General features: G+C 39.6%; 1 protein-coding gene across 1 annotated transcript in view; it reads left to right on the top strand.

Moving 5' to 3' along the window:
- LOC149179432 (acyl-acyl carrier protein thioesterase TE3, chloroplastic-like) overlaps positions 1 to 19,386 on the top strand; it is a 75,499-nt gene extending 56,113 nt beyond the window's left edge. The window contains exons 3-4 of the mRNA XM_089422466.1: positions 19,129 to 19,238; positions 19,351 to 19,386. Coding sequence (XP_089278592.1) covers positions 19,129 to 19,238; positions 19,351 to 19,386 — 146 coding nt within the window. The remainder of the gene's footprint in view (positions 1 to 19,128; positions 19,239 to 19,350) is intronic.
- Positions 19,387 to 22,127: the final 2,741 nt, after the last annotated feature.

Raw genomic sequence — 22,127 nt, 5'->3', positions numbered from 1 at the left:
AGCTCTTGGTAACCTCATTAGAAGCATAAGTGGTACTTATGGGAAAAAGAAAAAGTCATCTAGTACAAATCTCATCATACATCGGTCAAAAGGAAACATCTGTAGGATGAGGATACTCAAGATCCTCTGTTGGAATCTTCATCGGAAGGTTCACCAATCAAGAGGAAACAAGTGTCTCATCGAGAATTCCAACTTGTAGGAATTCATGGGAGGATGGTATGATGTCAAAAGAAGTAAAGCAGGTCAAGGGATTGAAGTTCTTTCAATCAAGGAAGTTGCTGAAGGAAGTCTAGATAACCTAAAGGAAAATGAGGTATGTATGCTCATATTTGATGAAATAGAGTCATGTCATATGGTTGCAGGTAACATGGGGAAATGCTCTATCTCGAGAGCATGATCTAAAGGAAGGATCTTCTCCTTTGAAAAGATGCAGGAAAGCATGGGTCACACATTGACTAAAGGAAATCAACATAATATGTCCTCATATGAAATATGAGGTGGTTGACAAATATTAAAGGAACTCTGATTGGAAGTTCCTGGGAAGAAAAATGTGTGAAGAAAGAAGGGAAAGAGATCATGAAATATGCAACTATGAAGAAGGCAATCAACATCCAAGGAATGAAATATTTGACTGTGATATCTCCATAAAACATGTGAAGACCCTGATGAAGTCTGAAAAAGAAAGAGACCCTTGACAACATATATCTTTTGGAGATGTGTCAATGTTATTTCTTATTTTAAATAATATTTGAATGGGCTTATGTAGGGTTGCCAAGGAAAGAGCTGTCGATGTCTTCCGCAATTGATGCCCATGTAGCAAGATGAAAGATCCTTAAGGAAACATGGCATGAAGAAGGCAACATGGCATGAAGGAAGACCGGATATGGACTAATGGATCACTTTCCAATGAAAGAAATAATGGACTAATGGATCACTTTCCAGTGAAAGGAATAATGACATGACTGACTCATGGATAAAAGTGATGGATGGTCTATGCCCTACGAAGAAGTCTCGAAAGATGTAGACTCTATGACAAAAAATAAATTCATGACATAAAAGGAAGGAGTTCTACAAGTAACCGGTTGTCCCATGATTACCATGTAAAGAGTTGCTAGAAGCAAGTCCCTGGTCAAGAGGGATCTTGGACAAGTCCTTGATTAAGAGGGAGCTTGGGTACATTCCTTTTATGGAATGGGTTGGTCATCCCTGGTTAAGAGGGAGTGACAGATATGGTTCTCTACTTCATGTGTCATGCACTAGACTAGGACTAACAACTGTAAGTCTTAGTGAAGGCCATGAAGAGAGACACATCATTCTTGTCTTCACTTGGGAAGATAGAATTGAGGATTGGGTAAGCATCTGGCATCCGATACTCTTTGAGGATGTGGTAGGGCATCCAAGATAAGAGTAAGTTGTGGAGGACCGATATTCTTTGAGGACTGGGAATCCAAGATAAGAGTAGTCCTGGTGGAACATACTCAGAGAACCTAGGTGGGGTATTTTCTGAGAGAGACAATGATGAGGGTGTTTATAAATCATTGGTCTCGTCAGCATTGTGTGGTCTTGTGGAGAGATAGAGTTGTTAGTCAAGGCCTTGCTATGTGACAATACTGGTTGATATGATGCTATACAGATGGGTTACCAATCCGACTCTTATGAGAATTCTTTAGATTCAGAATGTCCAAGTACCTTATGAATACCTCCCTAATTAAGAGGGAGTGTTGAAAAATGTAACTAGGTTTGGTCTTCATAATGACATGTGTAATTATGATTTAATGTAATTGATGTAAAGAAGAAAATAAAATTATCTTTGTAATGCTTGAATCATGGGTTTCATGATCAAGGAATTTTATTTTATAGTTAAGGCTCCTGTTGTGAGCTTGTATAGTTGGTCAACTAATCATAAAGTCTAGGGAGTCAATGTCATATATTGAAAACATGTTACATATTGTAAAAAGTAATTTTGTTTGAGTCATTAACACTCCAAGATGTCTTCATAAGCACTCCTTCATGTCGCCCCTGAAAAGAATATGGGGATCTTTCTAGAATGGGAAGTCGGCCTAACCCATGGCTCAAGTCGGCTTATTCTTGATGGAAAAACCACTATAGATAGGGCAGCTCAGCCTCACCTAAGATAGAACTCGATCAAGCATCATGGAAGGGAAAAGAAGTGCGAAGTTCATAAAAAAGGAAGCCTATCACCAAACGAAGGAAAGAAGATCATAATTGAGTTTACTTTCTGATCTGTTTTGGGTTAACATGCTCCACATGTGCAAGGAATAGGTGTTGTCTACTCTAGAAGTAGCCAAGGTATTATAGTCACAATTGAAGGTCAGATCGAGGAGAAAGTTAGGTTGGTTCTCAAACCGAATTACCAAAGGAGAAGCCTCCACCTAGAGCGAAGGAATTCAAGATATCATACTTAATTAAGTACTGCAACTAGGGTTTCTGAAGAAGGGCCGAAAGTTGCAGATCTGAACTAAGGGACCGAAATTTGAAGAAGATGATGGAGATCTGAACTAAGCACTCCTTCATGTCGGCCCTCAAAAGAAGATGGAGATCTTTCTAGAATGGCAAGTCGACCTAACCTATGGCTCAAGTCAGCTTATTCTTGATGGACAAACCACTATATATAGGGCAGCTTTGCCTCACCTAAGATAGAACTCGATCAAGCATCATGGAAAGGAAAAGAAGTGCGAAGTTCGTAAAAAAGGAAGCCTATCACCAAGCGAAGGAAAGAAGACCATACTCGAGTTTATTTTCTGATCTGTTTTGGGTTAACATACTCCACACGTGCGAGGAATATGCGCTGTCTACTACGGAAGGAGCCAAGGTATTATAGTCTCAATTGAAGGTCAGATCGAGGAGAAAGTTAGGTTGGTTCTCAAATCGAATTACCATAGGAGATGTCTCCACCTAGAGCGAAGGAATTCAAGATATCATACTTAATCAAGTACTACAACTAGGGCTTTTGAAGAAGGGACGAAAGTTGCAGATCTGAACTGAAATCTGAAAGATAACCGAGATAGTGGCAGAAGGAGAAAGTTTGACCATTGTTGACTCAAGGAAGGAGTCAAACTTAAAAGGCTTGTGACTTGGTTTTGGAGAGGTTGTTGTCTTAAGGGTCTTGGTCTTGGTATTCGTCAATTGAAGTCTATAAGAAGAATAATTCGTTTTGGGTTTTCCTCTCAAGTTGGAGAGGTTTTGGCCTTGGTTAATCACCTACATTCTGTGTCTCTTGTCTCTATATTGTTTATGGTTTGCTAACTGTTTGATGAAGAAGAACACCATAATAATCTAAACAAAAGAGAAGAACCTAATCTAAAGAAGTAAAAAGCACTCACAAGCAGTTATCATTAGAAGAGAAATCCTACAATCGCAATGCCCTAGATTTCTCAACAGTCCTGACTCAAGATCACTTTTCTTTGTCCTTGAATGTAGACTCAGTAGGGCTTCGAGACCTCACTGTAGCCAACAAACATGTCCCTCTCAAATAAGGGCTCTAGATTAATCCTCTTCTCTATAGGGACATGGAAATAAACTGGATTATCGAATATGCACAAGTGACTCACATTCGGTTCCATTCCTGTAAACAAATCCTCAGTAGTCACGTCCTCCAACACCTTGTGAGGACTCCTGTTATGCACATAGATAGTTGTATTACAAGCCTCTTCCTTCAAAACCATAGGAAACTCGTGATCATAGATCATTTCCCTTGCTGCCACCATGATGGTCTTATTTTTTCTCTCGGCAACCCCATTGTGGTGAGGGTTGTAAGGTACTTTGAGCTCCTTCTTAATTCCTGCTTGTCTGCAAAACTCCAAGAACTGGTTGGAGGTGTACTTGCCCCCATTATCTGATCTTAGCACCTTAATATTCCTTCTTGTCTGGTTCTCCACAAGAGCCTGAACTCCTGAAATTGATTGAATACCTCATCCTTGGTCTTTAGGAAGTAGATCCAAGTCTTCTTGGAATAATCATTTATGAATGTCACAAAATATAAGGACCTTGTGATCGACGTCACAAACATATAACCACATATATCAGAATGCACCAAATCTAGCACGCCTTTAGACTTGGTCTTGTTGACAAATCTAGGGCAGAGATATTAGATGGTTTCTCTTATAATGATCACTGCTTGTGAGGACTTTTTACTTTTCTTAATTAGGCTCTTCTTGTACTTGATTATTATTATGTGTTCTTTCTTCATCAAACAACTATCGAACCATAAAGAACAATGAGACAAAGGACACGAGATGTAGGTGATCAGCTAGGGCCAAAAGCTCTCCAAGCTTGAGAGGAAAACCCAACGAATTTTTCTTCTTATAGAATCTTCAATTGACGAATTCCAAGACCTATACCCTTGACCAAGAACCCTACCAAGACCAAGTCAATGCTCCTTGTTTGAGTAACTCCTCTTTCTAGCAACTTCGACCTATCCTACAACTGCACTTTCGACTTGCTCAGAAACTGCAACTTCGACTTGCCCAGAAACTGCAACTGCAACTTCCATTAGCAACTTTTACTGCAACTTCTAATGCAGCTTCGACTGCAACTTTGCTTCTCTGCTTAGGTAGATTCTCTCTTAGAGAACTTGGCTTTCAGAACAACTCCTTTTGGTGACCTAACTTTGCTTCTAAAACTCGGCTTTACAAGAACAATATGTGCCCTAATTCCTTTGCACGTGTGGAGAGAAGTAGCCTGAAACAAAACCCAAAACTTCGACTTCTTCTTCTTCCTTCGACCTCCTCTTCTTCACACTTCTTTTCATTATTTATGATCGAACTTGTGTATATATGAGTGTGTTCTCCAAATGAGGCCAAGTACCCTATATATACGCTTCCTTGAGCCTCCTATTAGGTCGACTTGACATGTCCTTAGGCCAACTTGTTGCTTCATTAGGCCGACTTGATGCTTGCATGATTGACTTGGCCTTGGGGGGTCTTTTGACTCTAATTTGACTCAAATAATTTTCGTTACAATATGTAACATGCCCAAAAGGGTCATTCATACATGACAATGACTCAATGACTTTATAACAAACCTAGAAGCACTCAATGGGTGCTTTGACCTATAAAAATAAATTCTCTTGAGCATGAAACCCATGCCTCAAAACTCACAATAATAAATTTATTTTTCTCTTTCATTAAATACATAAAATCATGAGTACATCTGTCATTATGAAGACCAAACCTAGTTACATTTTTCAACACTCCCTCTTAACTAAGGAGGTATTCATAAGGTACTTGGACATTCTTAATATGAAGAATTTTCATAAAAAGAGTCGGATTGGTAACCCATCTGTATAGCATCATATCAACCAGTATTGTCACATAGTAAGGCCTTGGCTAACAACTCTACCTCTCCACAAGACCAGAGCACAATGCTGACGAGACCAATGATTTATAGACACCCTCGTCATTGTCTCTCTCGGAACATACCCCACCGGGTTCTCTCAGAGTATGTTCCACTAGGACTATTCTTATCTTGGATTCCTAGTCCTCAAAGAATATCGGTACTCCACGACTTAGTCTTATCTTGAATGCCCTACCACATCCTCAAAGAGTATCGGATGCCAGATGCTTACCCAATCCTCCATTTTATCTTCCCAGGTGAAGACAAGAATGATGTGTCTATCTCTCTTCATGGCCTTCACTAAGACTTATGACTGTTAGTCCTGGTTTGGTGCATGACACATGAAGTAGATAACCATATCTGTCACTCCCTCTTAACTAGGGATGACCAACCCATTCCATAAAAGGAATGTACCCAAGCTCCCTCTTAATCAGGGACTTGTCCAAGCTCCCTCTTGACCAGGGACTTGCTTCCAGCAGCTCTTTAGGTGGAGATCATGGGACAACCAACTGCTTGTAGAACTCCTTCCTTTGATGTCATGAATTTCTTCTTTGTCATAAAGTCTACATCTTTCGGGACTTCTTCGTAGGGCATAGACCATTCGTCACTTTCATCCATGAGTTAGTCATGTCATCATTCCTTTCATTGGAAAGTGATCCATTAGTCCATATCTGGTCTTCCTTCATGCCATGTTGCCTTCTTCATGCCATGTTTCCTTAAGGATCTTTCATCCTGCTACATGGGCATCAGTTGTGGAAGACATCCACAACTCTTCCCTTGGAAACCCTGCATAAGCCCATCGCGATATTATCCAAAATAAGGAATGAACTTTAAATCAAAATTACCTTCGTCATGACATCTTCCTGTGAGCATCAACATCCTGCATACATATTGACACATCTCCAAAAGATATATGTTGTCAAGGGTCTCTTTCTTTTTCAAACTTCATCAAGGTCTTCATATCTTTCATGGAGATATCATAGTCAAATCTTTTAGTCCTTGGATGTTGATTGCTTTCTCCATAGTTGCATATTTCATGATCTCTTTCTTTTTTCACACATTTCCTTTCCAGGAACTTCTAATTAGAGTTTGTACAAATATTGTCAACCACCTCATATTTCATATGATGACATATTATGTTGATTTCATCTAGGCAATGTGTGACCCATGCCTTCTTGCATCCTTTCAAAGGAAGAGATCCTTCCTTTTGATCATGCTCTCGAGATAGAGCATTTATCCATGTTACCTGCAACTATATGACATGACTCTATTGTATCAAATACAAGCATACATACCTCATTATCCTTTTAGGTCATCTAGACTTTTTTCAACAGCTTCCTTGATTGAAAGAACTTCAATTCCTTGATCTGCTTCACTTCTTTCGACATCATACCATCATTCCATGAATCCCATACAGGTTGGAATTCCTGGCAAGACACTTGCTTCTTCCAGTAGGTGAACCTTCCAATGAAGATTCCAACGAAGGATCTTGATCATCTTCATCCTGCAAATGCTCCTTTTGAATGATGTATGATGAGCTCTATGCTAGATGACTTTCTTTTTCCCATAAGTACTACTTATGCTTCTAATGAGGTTACCAAGAGCTACACCTTTCGATGACAACCATAGACATCTATTTCAGCTATCTTTCATGCTTCTTTATGATGATGTCACGAGCTCTTGCTTTCAATCATATGCTTCTATGATGCCATCTCCTAACATGATGCATCATATGATGCTTCAATGATTCCTAACATAATAATTATACTTTATAACAGAAAGCAGAAACTTGAGAAGAACTAGGTGAGGAAAACTCATCTCAATAATAGTAGAGATCTTTTACTTCCTTCTTGAATTTCTTCTTTTCAACTTTTCCCACTTCTTCAATGATATGGGCTTCTTCCCTACTTCATTTGTTGCTGCTCTTCTTGAGTTTAGGACAATCTCCCTTGTAGGGCCCATATTCTTGGCATCCATAGCATTGGATCTGTGACATATTGAGCTTCTTCTTTTTCTGAGGATCAAACTTGCCAAATATCCCTTTGCTTCTTGACATGACAACAAATGTTTGACCTTGCTCATTTGATCCGTATCACTTTTTTCCTTCAACTTGTTTTCTTCGATCTTGCATAGTGACCACAAATTATTGAATGGGATAACTTTCTCCTCTTCATAGGCCTTTGATACAAGGTTTCCTTGTTCATTAGTTAAAACATTTAGAACAGTGGTAATCATTTCTTTATCAGATATCATCTCTCCTAGATCTTGAAGTTGATTCCTTATTAGAGATGCATTTGTGAGACATGTAGATATCCCTTCATGCTTTGATGCTTTCAATTTTTATAGATCAGATCTCAGTGATATGATTTTTCCTGTCGTGCTTTCAGAGAATAGTTCTACTTCTTATGATATATCTCTTTTAATATCTCCAACTCTGCTATATAGGGGATGAGGGAATCCTTGATGGACTCTATAAGTGAATAGTTCTACTAGCTTATCATATATCTCTTTTAATGTCTCCAACTCTACTATATATGGGATGAGGGAATCCTTGATGGACTCTATAAGAATCCTTTGAGCCCTTAGATCCTTTTTCATATATTTAGATAGTGCTTGCCCTTCAGATGGTTTGGAGACTTTGCCATTGACATGATCAATAACTTCATTTTCTTTGAGGACTATGTCTATCCTCCTTTTCCATGCAAGGAAGTTCGATGACCCAACCAACATGTTGTTCTCCCTGCAAAATGAAGTCATTTTACTAGATTTAGTTATAGAAATAAAGATACTTGTCAAGTGAAGATGAACTCTTCAACTTGATCCCTTTGTTGATGATGATTGATGACTTCTTGATGATGTCTTGATGCTTGTTGGATGATATTCTTCAAGGATAAGGATTTTCTTTTGAGATGAAATCCTTTGCTTCAAAGAGAGGGAGATTGCCTTGATGTCTTTGATGATGATAACGCCTTTGATCTAGCTACCCTTGGATGAGTAATCTTCAACATGCTTCAAATCCAAGTCCTTTCTTTCTTGAGTAGAGATAGGGTCTTTGAGGTCTCCTTCTTTGAGGTGATGATTGAGTGCCGATCCCAAGAATGCTCCTTTGATTGAATTGGGGTTTTGACTTTCTTCAAGATGATGATGTGATCCTTGTTCTTGAAATGCCTTGAAGATGAGGGAATCTTTTGATGTTTTGATTTCCTTGATACTTTTCTCAAAATTTGATCCTTGTGTGTCCTTTATTGAGCTGCCCTTCCTTGACTTGTTACCTTAGCTTTGATACCATGTTGAGAAATCTATGGCAGAGATATTAGATGATTTCTCTTATAATGATAATTGCTTGTGAGGACTTTTTACTTTTCTTAATTACACTCTTCTTGTACTTGATTATTATTATGTGTTCTTTCTTCATAAAACAACTACCAAACCATAAAGAACAATGAGACAAAAGGACACAAGATGTAGGTGATCAGCCAGGGCCAAAACCTCTCCAAGCTTGAGAGGAAAACCCAACGAATTCTTCTTTTTATAGAATTTTCAATTGACGAATTCGAAGACCTTGACCCTTGACCAAGAACCCTACCAAGACTAAGTCAATGCTCCTTTGAGTAGCTCCTCTTTCCAACAACTTCGAACTATCCTGCAACTGCACTTTCGACTTGACCAGAAACTACAACTTCGACTTGCGCAGAAAATGTAACTTCGACTTGCAACTTCGACTGCAACTGCGACTTCCACTGCAACTTCTACTGCAGCTTCAACTGCAACTTCGCTTGTTTGCTTAGGTAGATTCTTTCTCATAGAGAACTCGACTTTTAGAACAAGTCCTTTTGGTGACCTAACTTCGCTTTTGAAACTCGGCTTTACAACATCAAAATGTGCCTTAATTCCTTCGTACATATGGAGAGTAGTCCAAAACAAAACCCAAAACTTCCTTCTTCTTCCTTGGAACTCCTCTTCTTCGCACTTCTTTTCTTTATGTATGATCAAACTTGTGTATGTATGAGTGTGTTTTCCAAATGAGGCCGAGTGCCCTATATATAGGCTTCCTTGAGTCTCCTAATAGACCAACTTGACATGTCCTTAGGACGACTTGTTGTTTCATTAGGCTGAATTGACGCTTGCATGATTCTTGGCCTTGGAGGGTCTTTTGACTCTAATTTGACTCAAATAATTTTCTTTACAATAATAACATGCCCAAAAGGGTCATTCATACATGACAATCACTCAATTTTTATAAAAAACCTAGAAGCACTCAATGGGTGCTTTGACCTATAAAAATAAATTCTCTTGAGCATGAAACCCATGCCTCAAAACTCACAATAATAAATTTATTTTTCTCTTTTTCATTAAATACATAAAATCATGATTACATCTGTCATTATGAAGACCAAACCTAGTTACATATTTCAACAGGTCTCACTATGAGGAGACACATTCTTGGCTTGCTTTTCGAGCACACACCCTTTACACACTCCAGCTTGTTCCTCCCAGATCTTTGGAGTCTAGAAAACTAGTAACCATCCTCTACACTATCGAAAGAGCTTTGTAGTGTAGGTGTCCCATCCTCCTATGCCAAATCTCACTCTAGATGTGACTGTCATGGATGAGAGCCTTCACCAGCTTTCCTCCAAGAGATAGAGATCTCTCTCCCTCCCACTGATCACTCGCTTCTTACAGAAATCCCCCCTTTGACTCAACAAGCACTTCACCTCCAGTAAAGTTGACCTCCAATCCTCTATCTTCCATGGCCAAAACTAAAAGGAGATTCCTCTCAAAACCCAATACATAGAACACTTTGTTCACCTCCATGATGTCACTGAGTCCATTTGGAACTCCATACTTCCAGTGCACTCGATTGCATACTTGGCCTTGTCACCAAGCTCCACATTTACATCTTTGGCCCCCTTGGTCATGTTGGTGAAGAAGTGTCGTGATCCTGTCATATGATGAGATGCTCCACTGTTCATGAACCAAACACCTCTCATGACAGTTCCAGAAAGGCAAGATACTAGGGTGAAGTTTTTCTCGAACATCTCTGCCATCTCCTCCATCTACGTAGTAGTTGCTGTAATAGTCTTTCCTTTGCCCTTCTTTTTGTTAGGACACTCACTGGCAAAATGCCCAAACTTATGACAAGCAAAGCATTTAACTTTGCTCATGTGCTTTTCCTTATTTCTTTGTGAATATGCTTCTCCACTTCGGTTATGGTTGGCCCTCACTTTGCCCTTTTTTGGTGGTGCAGCAAGAGCAACTTCGTCCTTCTTTTCACCACCTTTTTGCTGTCCTTTGGTTAATGAATTTTCCTAGATCTCCTTCTAGGTGAAATTGTTTCATATTCGACTCCAATCTGGAAGCTATTGACGAGCAAGAATCCTGTCCACAAAAGTGGGGAACACTACTTCATGTGCCCCTTTAGAGCAAATTTGATGAGCTTTGAATCATGCACAATTTCCCCCACAACTACAAGCTCATCACAACCTGTTGGACCCTCGTGAGATAGGAAGTCACAGTCTCAGATTTGCCCTTTTTAATACTGTTTAACTTTTCCCGCAACACAATTTTTTTGTTCTTGTTTATACTTTAATAAAGACTGGTCAAAGCTAGTCACATCTGTCTACTGGTATCTTTCCTTGATATGTGAGGAAGTATATGATCCTTCACACCATCCAGAATTTTGCAACTCGCTTTCATATCCTTGGTTCTTTGTTCTGCTTCTTGTACTGGATTTGAAGGAACCTGCACATTTCTGTTTACTAAATCCTAGAAATCATTCATCTTCAGAATCCAGGTAATTCGCTCGTTCCATGGGTTGAAATTGATACCCCATTCAGTTGGTCTTCATATCTCAAATTGTTTACTGATACCATCTTTGCAAATCAACCAAGACCATAAAACCCAGCTACAAAATTCGATGAAATAATTTTGTTGTTGCAAAAGGGAAAACATACTGCTACAAACCCTTGTGATCTTAGATATCTCTCTTAGAGTTTTCTAGATAGCTCGATACCATGTTAAATTTCTAATACTACATTATTTTCTCACGAAAATTTAATTTATCCCCAGTTTATTATTCAGTTCCCCAAATAATAATTGAATCACCGAAAATAAAATGTTAATTTTAGGTATGTTCTATGCTTAGAGCAATTTATTTCAGTTAGCTCAATATCTTTTCCAGATTAGCAATCACATCAGCATTAAAGTAAACTGCAAATAGAACATAAACATAAATCCCAAAAGACAAGCCAAGATAAGAGGACACAAGATGTGGTGCTAGCCAAGGACAAACCCCAATGTGGGGAACCCTTGATCAATTCTTCTTATATATTTTTCAATAGTTCAACAGAGAGAGAGAGAGAGAGAGAGAGATAGTACATTTACAACAGAATCAACACTTTGGCTTATCTAGATAAGAGCAGAGATCATCTCTAAGAAGATGATACAGGAGATTAGTTGAAGACATGCTGCTTCCACTGATTCTCCAAGGTGACTCCTTCACCTGTCATTGTGCTGCATGTCATCACCATGCTGCACCTCACCGTGCTGCACCATGCTACACCTATCATCACAACGCTGGACCTCATGACCATGCTGTACACATGATACTGCTGCACTGTTGTCCCATGTGCCATTGTTGCACCATGCTAGCCACTGCTGTCCCACTATTAGTGACATGGCCATTCCATGTTAGCTTGATATCCCATTGTTTTGCTGTTGTCTCATCACAGCTTGCTATACCTTGCTGTTGTCCCATCACAACTTGCTATACCTTGTTGCTGTCCCAATAGCCTTGCCATACCTTGTTGTTGTCCCATGTGTCTTAGCAGCACCATGTAGCCCAACTGTCCCATTTACTAGCACTGCTGTCCCTTCAACACTGTTGTTCCAAGTCTGCCTACACTGCTGCTTATATTGTGACTGGTTAGGGTATCTGGCAGACCTCACACACCTATCTATCAGTCCACAAACAACCCTCAAGGATTGCAACACACCTTCATAGTACACCTCCCCTAGCACGTTACTGTTCTGGGCATGTTTGAGCCTTCAAACTCTCCATGCTGTCCCTGTTTTTAGGTGTTAGGGATTGCAGCCTACCACAGTCCCACGCTGTCACCTACAACCCACTCAAAATAGTCTTCCCTTACCTTTTCGCTGCCCCAAACATACCTGCGTTCATCCTTCTTCAACTCGGCCTCCAAGCTCATCTCCTCGGCCCTCTAACAACAACTCGGTTAGCCCTTATCTCCCTCACTGTCCTAGCCTTCTTGCTGCGGCTTCCATATAGTTACCTTTCTCCCTTGGCCCGAGTTCCTTGGGCTCCTTTGATGAGCTCTTGTGATGCTTGCTTGGACTGTGGCTAGGGCTGCTTTCCTAGGACTGCGTTAGGGCTGCCTTAGGATAGCGTTAGGGTTGCTGTCTAGGACTGTGTTAGGGCTGCCTTAGGATAGTGTTAGGGATGCCTTCTAGGACTGCGTTAGGGTTTCCTTCTTTTCCTCCATGTCTAGGGCTTCCACTCCTAGATTTCTCTTCCACTAAAACCCAAGACAAGTGGAGAGAAATCAAGATAGAAGTGTGTGTGTGAAATGACTCTCAAGTCATCTCCTTTTATACTAAAATGTTGAGCACATGTGGGGTTTATTTGGTTGTTGGTTGACCTTGAAAAATTGTCTTATAACACAAATAAATTTATAACTCCATGAATACTTATCAGAATTGGATGATCTTTAGATCAATCCTACACCTCTCGATGAGGGGGATCCAAGAAAAATATCAGTTGCCATAAATAAGATGACCCACATGGAGTTTGGCCCTAGTTGCCACTTTTAACACTCCCTCTCAACTAGGGAGAACTCCATCCGTTGATCCATCTGTCCGACTGTACTATCTCTGCCATCAGTGCTCTGCATTCTTTGCTCTGCTCTACTCTGCTTTGCTGAACCATGAAGAAGAAGAATTGATCGAATGTCTCATACCATTCTCTACTGGCCCGAAGTCTGTTCCATATGAAGAGAGTGTGTCATACCACTCTTACTGATCCCAGATCAGTTCCAAGAGAGTGAGTCATATCACTCTTACTGACCCGAAGTTAGTTTTATTGATCCTAGATCAATATCACAAGAGAGTGTCTCAAACCACTCATACTGATCCTAGACCAGTTTCATTGATCCCATATCAATGGAGGTCATCCTAGCATAGGGAGTGTAGTAGAAACAACGATGCGTCCATCGATAGTACTACTATGGTTCCTAATCCCATTTCCCTGCTCATTGGCCAATGAGAGGTACTTCCCATAAGTCCCAGACTACATGGGTAGGATGCCTTGACAGGGGAACCACTCATCTTGTCCCTAAGTCGCCACAGGGTATCATAGGGGAAGGCTGAGCCATTCACCCTGTACACAACGCACCATTAGGGGAGGGTGAGTTGCCTTATGGTCGTTTGTTGCTCCAGGTACCCCAAGCCCCCCAGAGCTCACAGAGCTCAATGCATGCATCATGTAGGACCCTCATAAGAGGGTCTTTCAACGACTCCAAGTCGTTCTCGAAAGTCACAAATTTGACCTTTCCCCCGGGCTTCGACAGAATGTCTGCGACCTGTACATCAGTCTCAATGCGATGGAGCCTCCTCGCTCATTGATGTACCATATCCCAGATAAGGTAGTATCTGATGTTTATATGCTAGAGCAACCATAGAATATGGGATTCCTGAATAATTGAATCCCCCCTGGTTGACACCGAAGATCACGGTGGTATCCATCATGTGTACAAACAACTCACTGAAGAGCTTCCGCAACCAAGTAGCTTCACACGAGATCATACTCGTAGCTATGTATTCTGTCTTAGCGATGCTCAAAGCAACTGTGTTATGCTTCCTGCTCATCCATGATATCGAGCAGAACCAAAAGAAAATTAGCACTTAGAAGTGCTCTTGAGATCCTCCACACTGCTTGCCCAGTCAACATTCGAATAATCAAGCAGCTTCATATTTCCGGCAGTGTATCTCAATCCATGAGAGATTGTGCCTGAAGATATCTGAGAAGATTCTTGTCACCAATCTAGTGAGGCTCAACCAAAATTATGAGCCCAACATGCTCACTGCAAAACATATATCTAGACGGAAGTTCACCAAGAACATCAATGCGAATGAGTTTATGAAACTCAGAGGAATTTCCCAAATCTGGTCCGACATCACTACCATATAACTTCTAAAAGTTAAGATCCTCGAGGTAGTCATGGGCTTGCAATTTACCATTCCACATCCGGAATCCAACTCCCTCTTACTTCTGCAAATGAGAGGGTCTGCACCTGTCAGAAATAGGTTGTCCTCAAAAGTTGCCGGTATGAGAGGTCTATCATCCACAACCTTCGAGCAATGGCTTGGATCGACTTCACTCCTGGTGAATCTCAGCTTCATTAGACAACTATCAATCCTCTCATACTATCCTCGGTGTGTTTTGCTTCAAGCCATAGAGGGCTTTCTTCCACCTGCATACATGAGATTCCCGATGAATCTCAAACCCCTCGTGTTGTTCCAAACTTGTGGACCTGCTACATGAGGAGAATGGTCCCCTTGTAAGATTTTCCTTCGGTACTTCTCGGACATGTACCTTCATGCTCTTCTTGAATTCAGGCATCCCTGTCATCATTGACTCACATCAGGTAGGATCTCATAATAAGTAGACCTTGGTGCTATAGATGAGATGTGACAACTGACGTGGTCCCCAATGGACTTCCTGCAACTTGATACAACCCTGAACTCGAAAGCATCTTTGAAAATTCCATTTTCAAATACGTACCTTTCCATCGATGAATGCCACCTTGAAACGTTTGACTTCCATTGCCGAAATGGACACCAGGTTCTTCTTGCGATCAGGTACATAAAAGAGATTCTTGTAAATGAATTGAGTTACCCTCATTCAATTGAGGGGTAACATTCCCTACACCCTTTCCGGGATAGGTGGCATCAGCTCCAAGTATAATCCCACGATTGTTTCCATCTCTATTAAATTAGAGAGAGCACCCTTCTATCCGATGAAGTGCCTTGAAGCACTACAATCAATGAACCAGATTCCCAAAGAATCTGAAGGAGAGGGTCAATACAAGATAATGCTTCTCTATCTTTATCAGAAAGAACATTTGATTCTTCATACCTGGGGTTCCTTGCTTTCTTTGAAGAGTCGGCCGTTTTCCTTGATGACGTGCATTACCTGTCATTCCTCTAATCATTGAAAATGTCCCTGGAATGATTGTTATCTTCATCAAGAGATGTGCCCCTGCCATTCGGACACTCCTTGACATAATGGCCGAACTTATTACAAAAAAGGCATCTGTCTTTCTTTCCACCCTTAGATCCAGACTTCCCATTGAAGTGATCTTTAGGTGGGCATCAAAAGCTTCCATTGCGCTATTCTGATAATGTCTTCGGTGATTGCTCTTTCACTCTTGCTTGGGCTTTGTCTTCACCTCACCTCTGATACCATGTTAATTTTAGGTATGTTCTATGCTTAGAGCAATTTATTTCAATTTTCACAGTTAGCTCAATACCTTTTCTAGATTATCAATCACATCAGCATTAAAAAAAACTGCAAATGAACATAAACATAAATCACAGAAGACAAGCCAAGACAAGAGGACACAAGATGTGGTGCTAGCTAGGGACAAACCCCAATGCGGGGAAACCCTTGATCAATTCTTCTTATATGTTCTTCAATAGTTCAACACAGAGAGAGAGAGAGAGAGAGAGATAGTACATTTACAACAGAAGTCAACACTTTGACTTATCTAGATAAGAGCATAGATCATCTCTAAGAAGATGATACATGAGATCAGTTGAAGACATGCTCAGCTGCTCGACCCTCTAACAGCAGCTCGGTTAGCCCTTATGTCCCTCGCTGTCTTGGCCTTCTTGCTACGGCTTCCATATAGTTACCTTTCTCCCTTGGCCAAGTTCCTTGGGCTCCTTTAATGAGCTCTTGTGATGCTTGCTTGGACTGCGACTAGGGCTGCTTTCTTAGGACTGCGTTACCATTAGGGATGCCTCAAGATAGCGTTAGGGCTGCCTTCTAGGACGGCGTTAGGGCTGCCTTAGGATAGTGTTAGGGCTGCCTTCTAGGACTGCATTAGGGCTGCCTTCTTTTCCTCCAATGTTTAGGGCTTCCACTACTAGATTTCTCTTCCACTAAAGCCCAAGACAAGTGGAGAGAAATCAAGATAGAAGTGTGTGTGTGAAATGACTCTCAACTCATCTCCTTTTATACTAAAACCTTGAGCACATGTGGGGTTTATTTGGTTCAAGGCCGACCTTGACGAATTGTCTTATAACACAAATAAATTCATAACTCCATGAATACTTATCGGAATCGGATGATCTTTAGATCAATCCTACACCTCTCGATGAGAGGGATCCAAGAAAAATATCAGTTGCCATAAATAAGATGACCCACATGGAGTTTGGCCTTAGTTTCCAATTTTAACATAAAATCATTGGTATCTTTAACTTATAGAATTAAAAATATGCAACGGGAATAAACTAGAGAGATCAATCACACATTGCAAAAATTAAGTAAGCCACAAACATTTTTCCATCATTTCATTATTTAGAAAATTCGGGTTTTCTAATCCACAAAGCTACAAGGAAAAATACAGTCTGGAACCTGTAACTCGTCTCCCTCAGAATGAATTCGGCTGAGGTAAATCGACCTTAAGGAAATCTACCTCTGGATGAATTTGCTCTGAAGAAATAAGCCTTTAGCAATCAAATTCGTGCCCTCTAGCAACTCGATTTGTGCCTTGTCACTAATGTGCACTGGAGAAACCCTAGCACTCCAACAACTTGACCTCCTCCAAACAAACTCGATCTCCTTTCGACAACTCGACCCTTCTGGATTCCCTCAAACCCACTCACACTTCTCCTTCTCTGCGCATTGGTCGTTGAGCCACTCACTCTGTAGAGAAAATCACTTTCTCTTGTGATGACATGCTCACACACTTGTTCTTTTCATTGTGTCTTCACCTCCATTGCTAGCCTTCATTTCTAATCTTCATTGAGTCCAAATCCCTAACCCCAATCTCCCCTCTAGAAATGAATCTTCCTTTAGAGATATCTTGAAGATTAATTGTAAAGGTTATTTCTAAATCACTTAAATAATTAAATTATTTATCCTTAGAAAATAACCCAATAGTTGACAATGATTAATTGACTTTAACTATTGTACTTTTATTAAGTTAAACTTAGGAAAGAAGACATAAATCAAAGGCAAGTAATGTCTTCCACATGTTAAGACACCAAGCAATTGTCGAATACCTTTTGATGTTATTCACATCAACAACATGATGCCAATTCTCGAGGCCCTTCATTGTTGGCTGCTATTTGGTACATAAATATTGATTGTCAATTTTCAAGTCTTCTACAAAGCTAACAAAATTGATCAATTGAAGGGTAAAGTCTGCCAGTTGGAAATAAATTGTTTTGGGGTAACTCCTCTCCTATTCCTTTGTTATTTTGGTAGGTATTTAATTCCTTGCTTTGTCTATCCTTAAGGAATCCTAGCAAGGGTATTAATTACTACTACTAAGCTATAGTTGAGTTTGCTAGTGAAAGTGCTCCTTTTAGGACCACTTCTTTATACAGTCTTGGTCTTCATTTTTATCTTGATTAGATAGGAGACTATTGAGTCATTGGACCTGGTCTCCTCATTCTCATCCTTAAAAGTAGGCCATTTTGAAGAGCTGTTTGTTCTCGAATCCATAGGCCCTTAGATTCACCTTGTCTCCATTGCCCTTGTTGGATTTGGGGCTAATCTCTGTTTTCTTCTGTCACCTATTTTATATCCTAAAAGTACCAAAAAAAATGTTTTACTAAGCCTTTCTCACATCACCTTGTTCCTTAATGCTTAGCTTTAGTAAGCTACTAGAGATACCACCGTTGAGTTAGAGGAGAGCTGGCCTAAAGTGAAGAGGATAGGTTACTTAGGTTAAGTGTTGACCGTCCTAGTAGTTCCCTCTTGGGTTGTTCCTTGTGGATTAGAGATTTTGAAGTGAAGAGGATAGGTTACCTAGGTGAAGTGTTGACTGTCCTAGTAGTTCCCTTTTGGGTTGTTCCTTGTGGATTAGAGATTTTATCATTAAGTACAATTTGGGAGGTAACACAGCCCCACCATAAAAGTCAAATTGAATTCTCCTCCCTTAGGCTTTTCCCATTGAACTTGCTAGGGACTGATAAGCAGTCCTTTATTAGAATTTGTCAATACACATTTCAACAAATGATAATGGAAAGCATGTTATCATCTCTAGACTTGATGAACAAGTTTCACTGTTAACTTACAAAAAAAAGAAGCATTTTAAACAAAAAAATTGTTTAAAAAAAATCATGATTTAGTGTATTTCACATGGTACATCTTCAGTCTCCTAAAATCCTCTAGTTGTTACTCATAAGAGATTTTGATTATGCATTGAAATGATGTATGATGAACGAAAAAGGTGAAATATATTAATCCTAACCTTTTTAGTGGAAAGTTTTATTGTGATTTTACAAAAAGGAAGCAGTCTCCACCAAGAAATGACAAAGTAATATTTATGATGTATTTCTCTTTAATGAGACCCTATCATGTCCTCTTTGTTTGTTTTCCCCCCGATATATGTAGTTCTAAGGTGTTAGAATGGATGTGAAAATGTGTAAGGTTTCTTGTAATTTCATGTATATTGTGTTGTCTATATCTTCTTTTTTGTATTCATTCTAAGACCATACAATTTCTTCCTTTTGATTAACCAGGTCGTCATGAACTTTTTGAAGCAATCGGGTGTAGCCCAGATACAGTAGCTCGTACTGGGAATGCCCTTGCATTATCAGAATTGTCTTTGAAGTACCTTGCACCTCTAAGAGTAAGATTTGCTTTAGACCTATTCCTTTGATATGCTAGAAATTGAAGTGCCCTAGGGTATAATATGAAATCTTAATTAGAGCTAAGTTCTGTTATCTGGAAATGCATTTTAGGTAAAATTGTCTACTTTGGCTAGAGCTACTATATGATTTAGGACAATATTGGGTCCAAAACCAGCGAACGAATTATGCCCTCTGTACTATGTCACACCTTTTGTGATATAGTAAGATACTGAGCCCACAGGAGTTTATAGTAACATTTCAAATGACATTGAAATATATGCATTCTTTATGAATTTATATTGAATTTCTTTGTTCTTGACAAATTTATTTTGTCAATATTCATGACTGAACATTCAATGCAACATAACTTACATCTACTTTACTGGCTCTTACCATATCTACAATTTCTAATAAAATCTCACATAGATTAGTAATCTTTCATGCATTTCAAATCCTTGTCATGCATGGACATGCTATCACTTTAATGGGTTGATGATCCCATATGGGAAAAACTGACTTCTAGAATCAATATGATAGTAGCCAGTTTTATTGATGCCTCTACACTTTGCAGAATTTTATTTTTCTCAGGTTATACTAAAGAAGCCAAATCACAGAGAAATCTCCCTCCAAACAGAGTTGAAGACAGGCTGCTTACTGCAATATGAAATCCCTCTACTTTCATTCCTTTTATCAACTTCATAACCAACCGATGTATGCAAGCTCAGCAAGCAAAGACAATGCAGCAAAATAGCAAGGGGATAGGATTAGATAGGTTAGCATAGGCTGCTACTTTCTTTTGAAAGGATTCTTATATGGACAAAAGCAATAGCTATTTTAGGCAGAAGCTTACCCAAGGAAAATGTTGGAAATATTGAGAGGGGGGTGAATCAATGTTTCTCTTACAATTAGTTAATTATAAAACTTTAGAGCATGAACAACAGAACATTAATCATCAACACATCACAAGATCAGTACACAAAAGTTTTTTAGGTGGAAACCCTTCCAGAAGAAAAACCACTGAATGCTTTTCTAATAATTTATGAGTGCAAAAATTTCTCAGCTCCAACTGAAGGAAAGCTCCAACTTCCTAGTACTCTAGAAAAACATTCAATTTATCAAGAAGCTTCAACTCCTGAAAGGATGCTCATACACCCTAGTTTTATCAGCTCCAATTGGAAAGACACTCCAATGCCCTAGTTTTATCAGCTCCAACTGAAAGGATGCTTCAACACCCTGCAAGCTCCAACTTGCCCTAGCACCATCCTGCCACCTGAAGTATTTTCAGGCTCCAACTTGAAGGAGACTTCACTCTCCTGCCTTGCACCACCCAACCACCCTGAAAATATTAAAATAGAGAAATGAATTGTGGGTTCTTGTACCAGGGACAATGACCCACTTACAAAGATATTCAATAAATCCCCTAACTGCTGATGTAAGCTTCAGATAACCAATGATAATAAGCCAAAGTATGTCAACTGTTACACTACAGATCTGCCTCCTTGAATACTGTCAACATTCACTTCTCTGATTGCAGTGGTTGGAAATGCCTACAGTTAATACACATAACAAGTTTCATACCTCTATTCTGCTGATGCAAAGTGTGCCACTGTTGTATCTGAAGATGCCCTCAATTTTGTCCTTCAACATTGGTCTGGATCTCTGATTTGATTGACTGAGATATCCTCAACAGCCTTTTGCACAACTGATTGTCGAACAAACTCCAACAACTCACTGCTCCTTATGATGATCTTTATTTTCTGCAACTGGAGCTGACTGAGCAAAGAGTCTTATTCACCTTTTGGAAAGACAGACTAAAAAAACTCTTAGCTTAAAACCTAATGAAACAGATCCTCAAATTTGCAATGATGTTACAGATGTCTTCAGTCAACCAAAATATACCTCTGCTTCAGCTTTACTTCAACAAGAAATTAAGACCTTAAGATGCCTCAGTAATAATCTGAAGAGACAGAATTCTGTCCCAAGATAATGAACATGAATCAGGCTTGTCTTCAAATTCAGTCTTCGACCAAGGCTGTAAACCTTCTTATAGGGGGACACCTCAAAAAATCAATCACAGAAATGCCTTGGAATTGTTGAAAAGTGTAACTAGGTTTGGTCTTCATAATGACATGTGTAATTGATGCAAAGAAGAAAAATAAAATTATTATTGTGATGCTTGTCTCATGGGTTTCATAAGCAAGGAATTATAGTTTTAGGTAAGGTTTCCATTGTGAGCCCTTAGGATTGGTCATAAAGTCAAATTGAGTCAATGTCATGTATGAAAGACCCTTCTTGGGCATGTTACATATTTGTTTGAGTCATTAAAAGAATAAAAAGGCCTCCATGACCAAGCTCAAGCACCTCCTACAAGTCGGCTTCAAGGAGTAATGGAACCTCACCAAAGGACATGTTGGCTTAGATCTTTGTCAATTGGTTTATATTCATGGGCAGACCACTATAAATAGATAGCTCGACTCTCATTTGAAGACAAGCAATTCAGTCAAGAACAAGTCTGCAACAAGAAGTGCGAAGATCACTTGGGAAGAAGCCTCATCACCAACGAAGAGAGGAAAAGGAAGATCAAAGTCTTTAGCATTGTTTTTGGGTCTGTTTTGGGTTAAGTACACTCCACAATGTGAAGTATATGTGTTGTCTGCTGCAGTAGGAGCTGAGGTATTGAAGACACTATCGAAGGTCAAACCAAGAAGAAAGTCAAGTGAAGAATCAAGCCGAGTTAAGGAGGAATAGTTTCCATCTCAAAGCGAAGAATTTTGAGAGACAATATTGCAACTAGGGTTTCTGAATTAGGGCCAAAAGTTGCAGACCTAAATCAAGGGGCCGTAACTTTGAAGGATAGCCAAGAAGGAGGAAGAAGCAAGGGCTTTGAC

The sequence above is a fragment of the Pinus tabuliformis genome, chromosome 4_1 (genome assembly GCF_031772625.1).
Source record: "Pinus tabuliformis cultivar Carrire ecotype Pingquan chromosome 4_1, CPIR1, whole genome shotgun sequence".
Lineage (NCBI taxonomy): Eukaryota > Viridiplantae > Streptophyta > Pinopsida > Pinales > Pinaceae > Pinus > Pinus tabuliformis.
The sequence above is the reverse complement of the archived record's forward strand: the minus strand, read 5'-3'. Positions and strand labels throughout refer to the sequence as shown.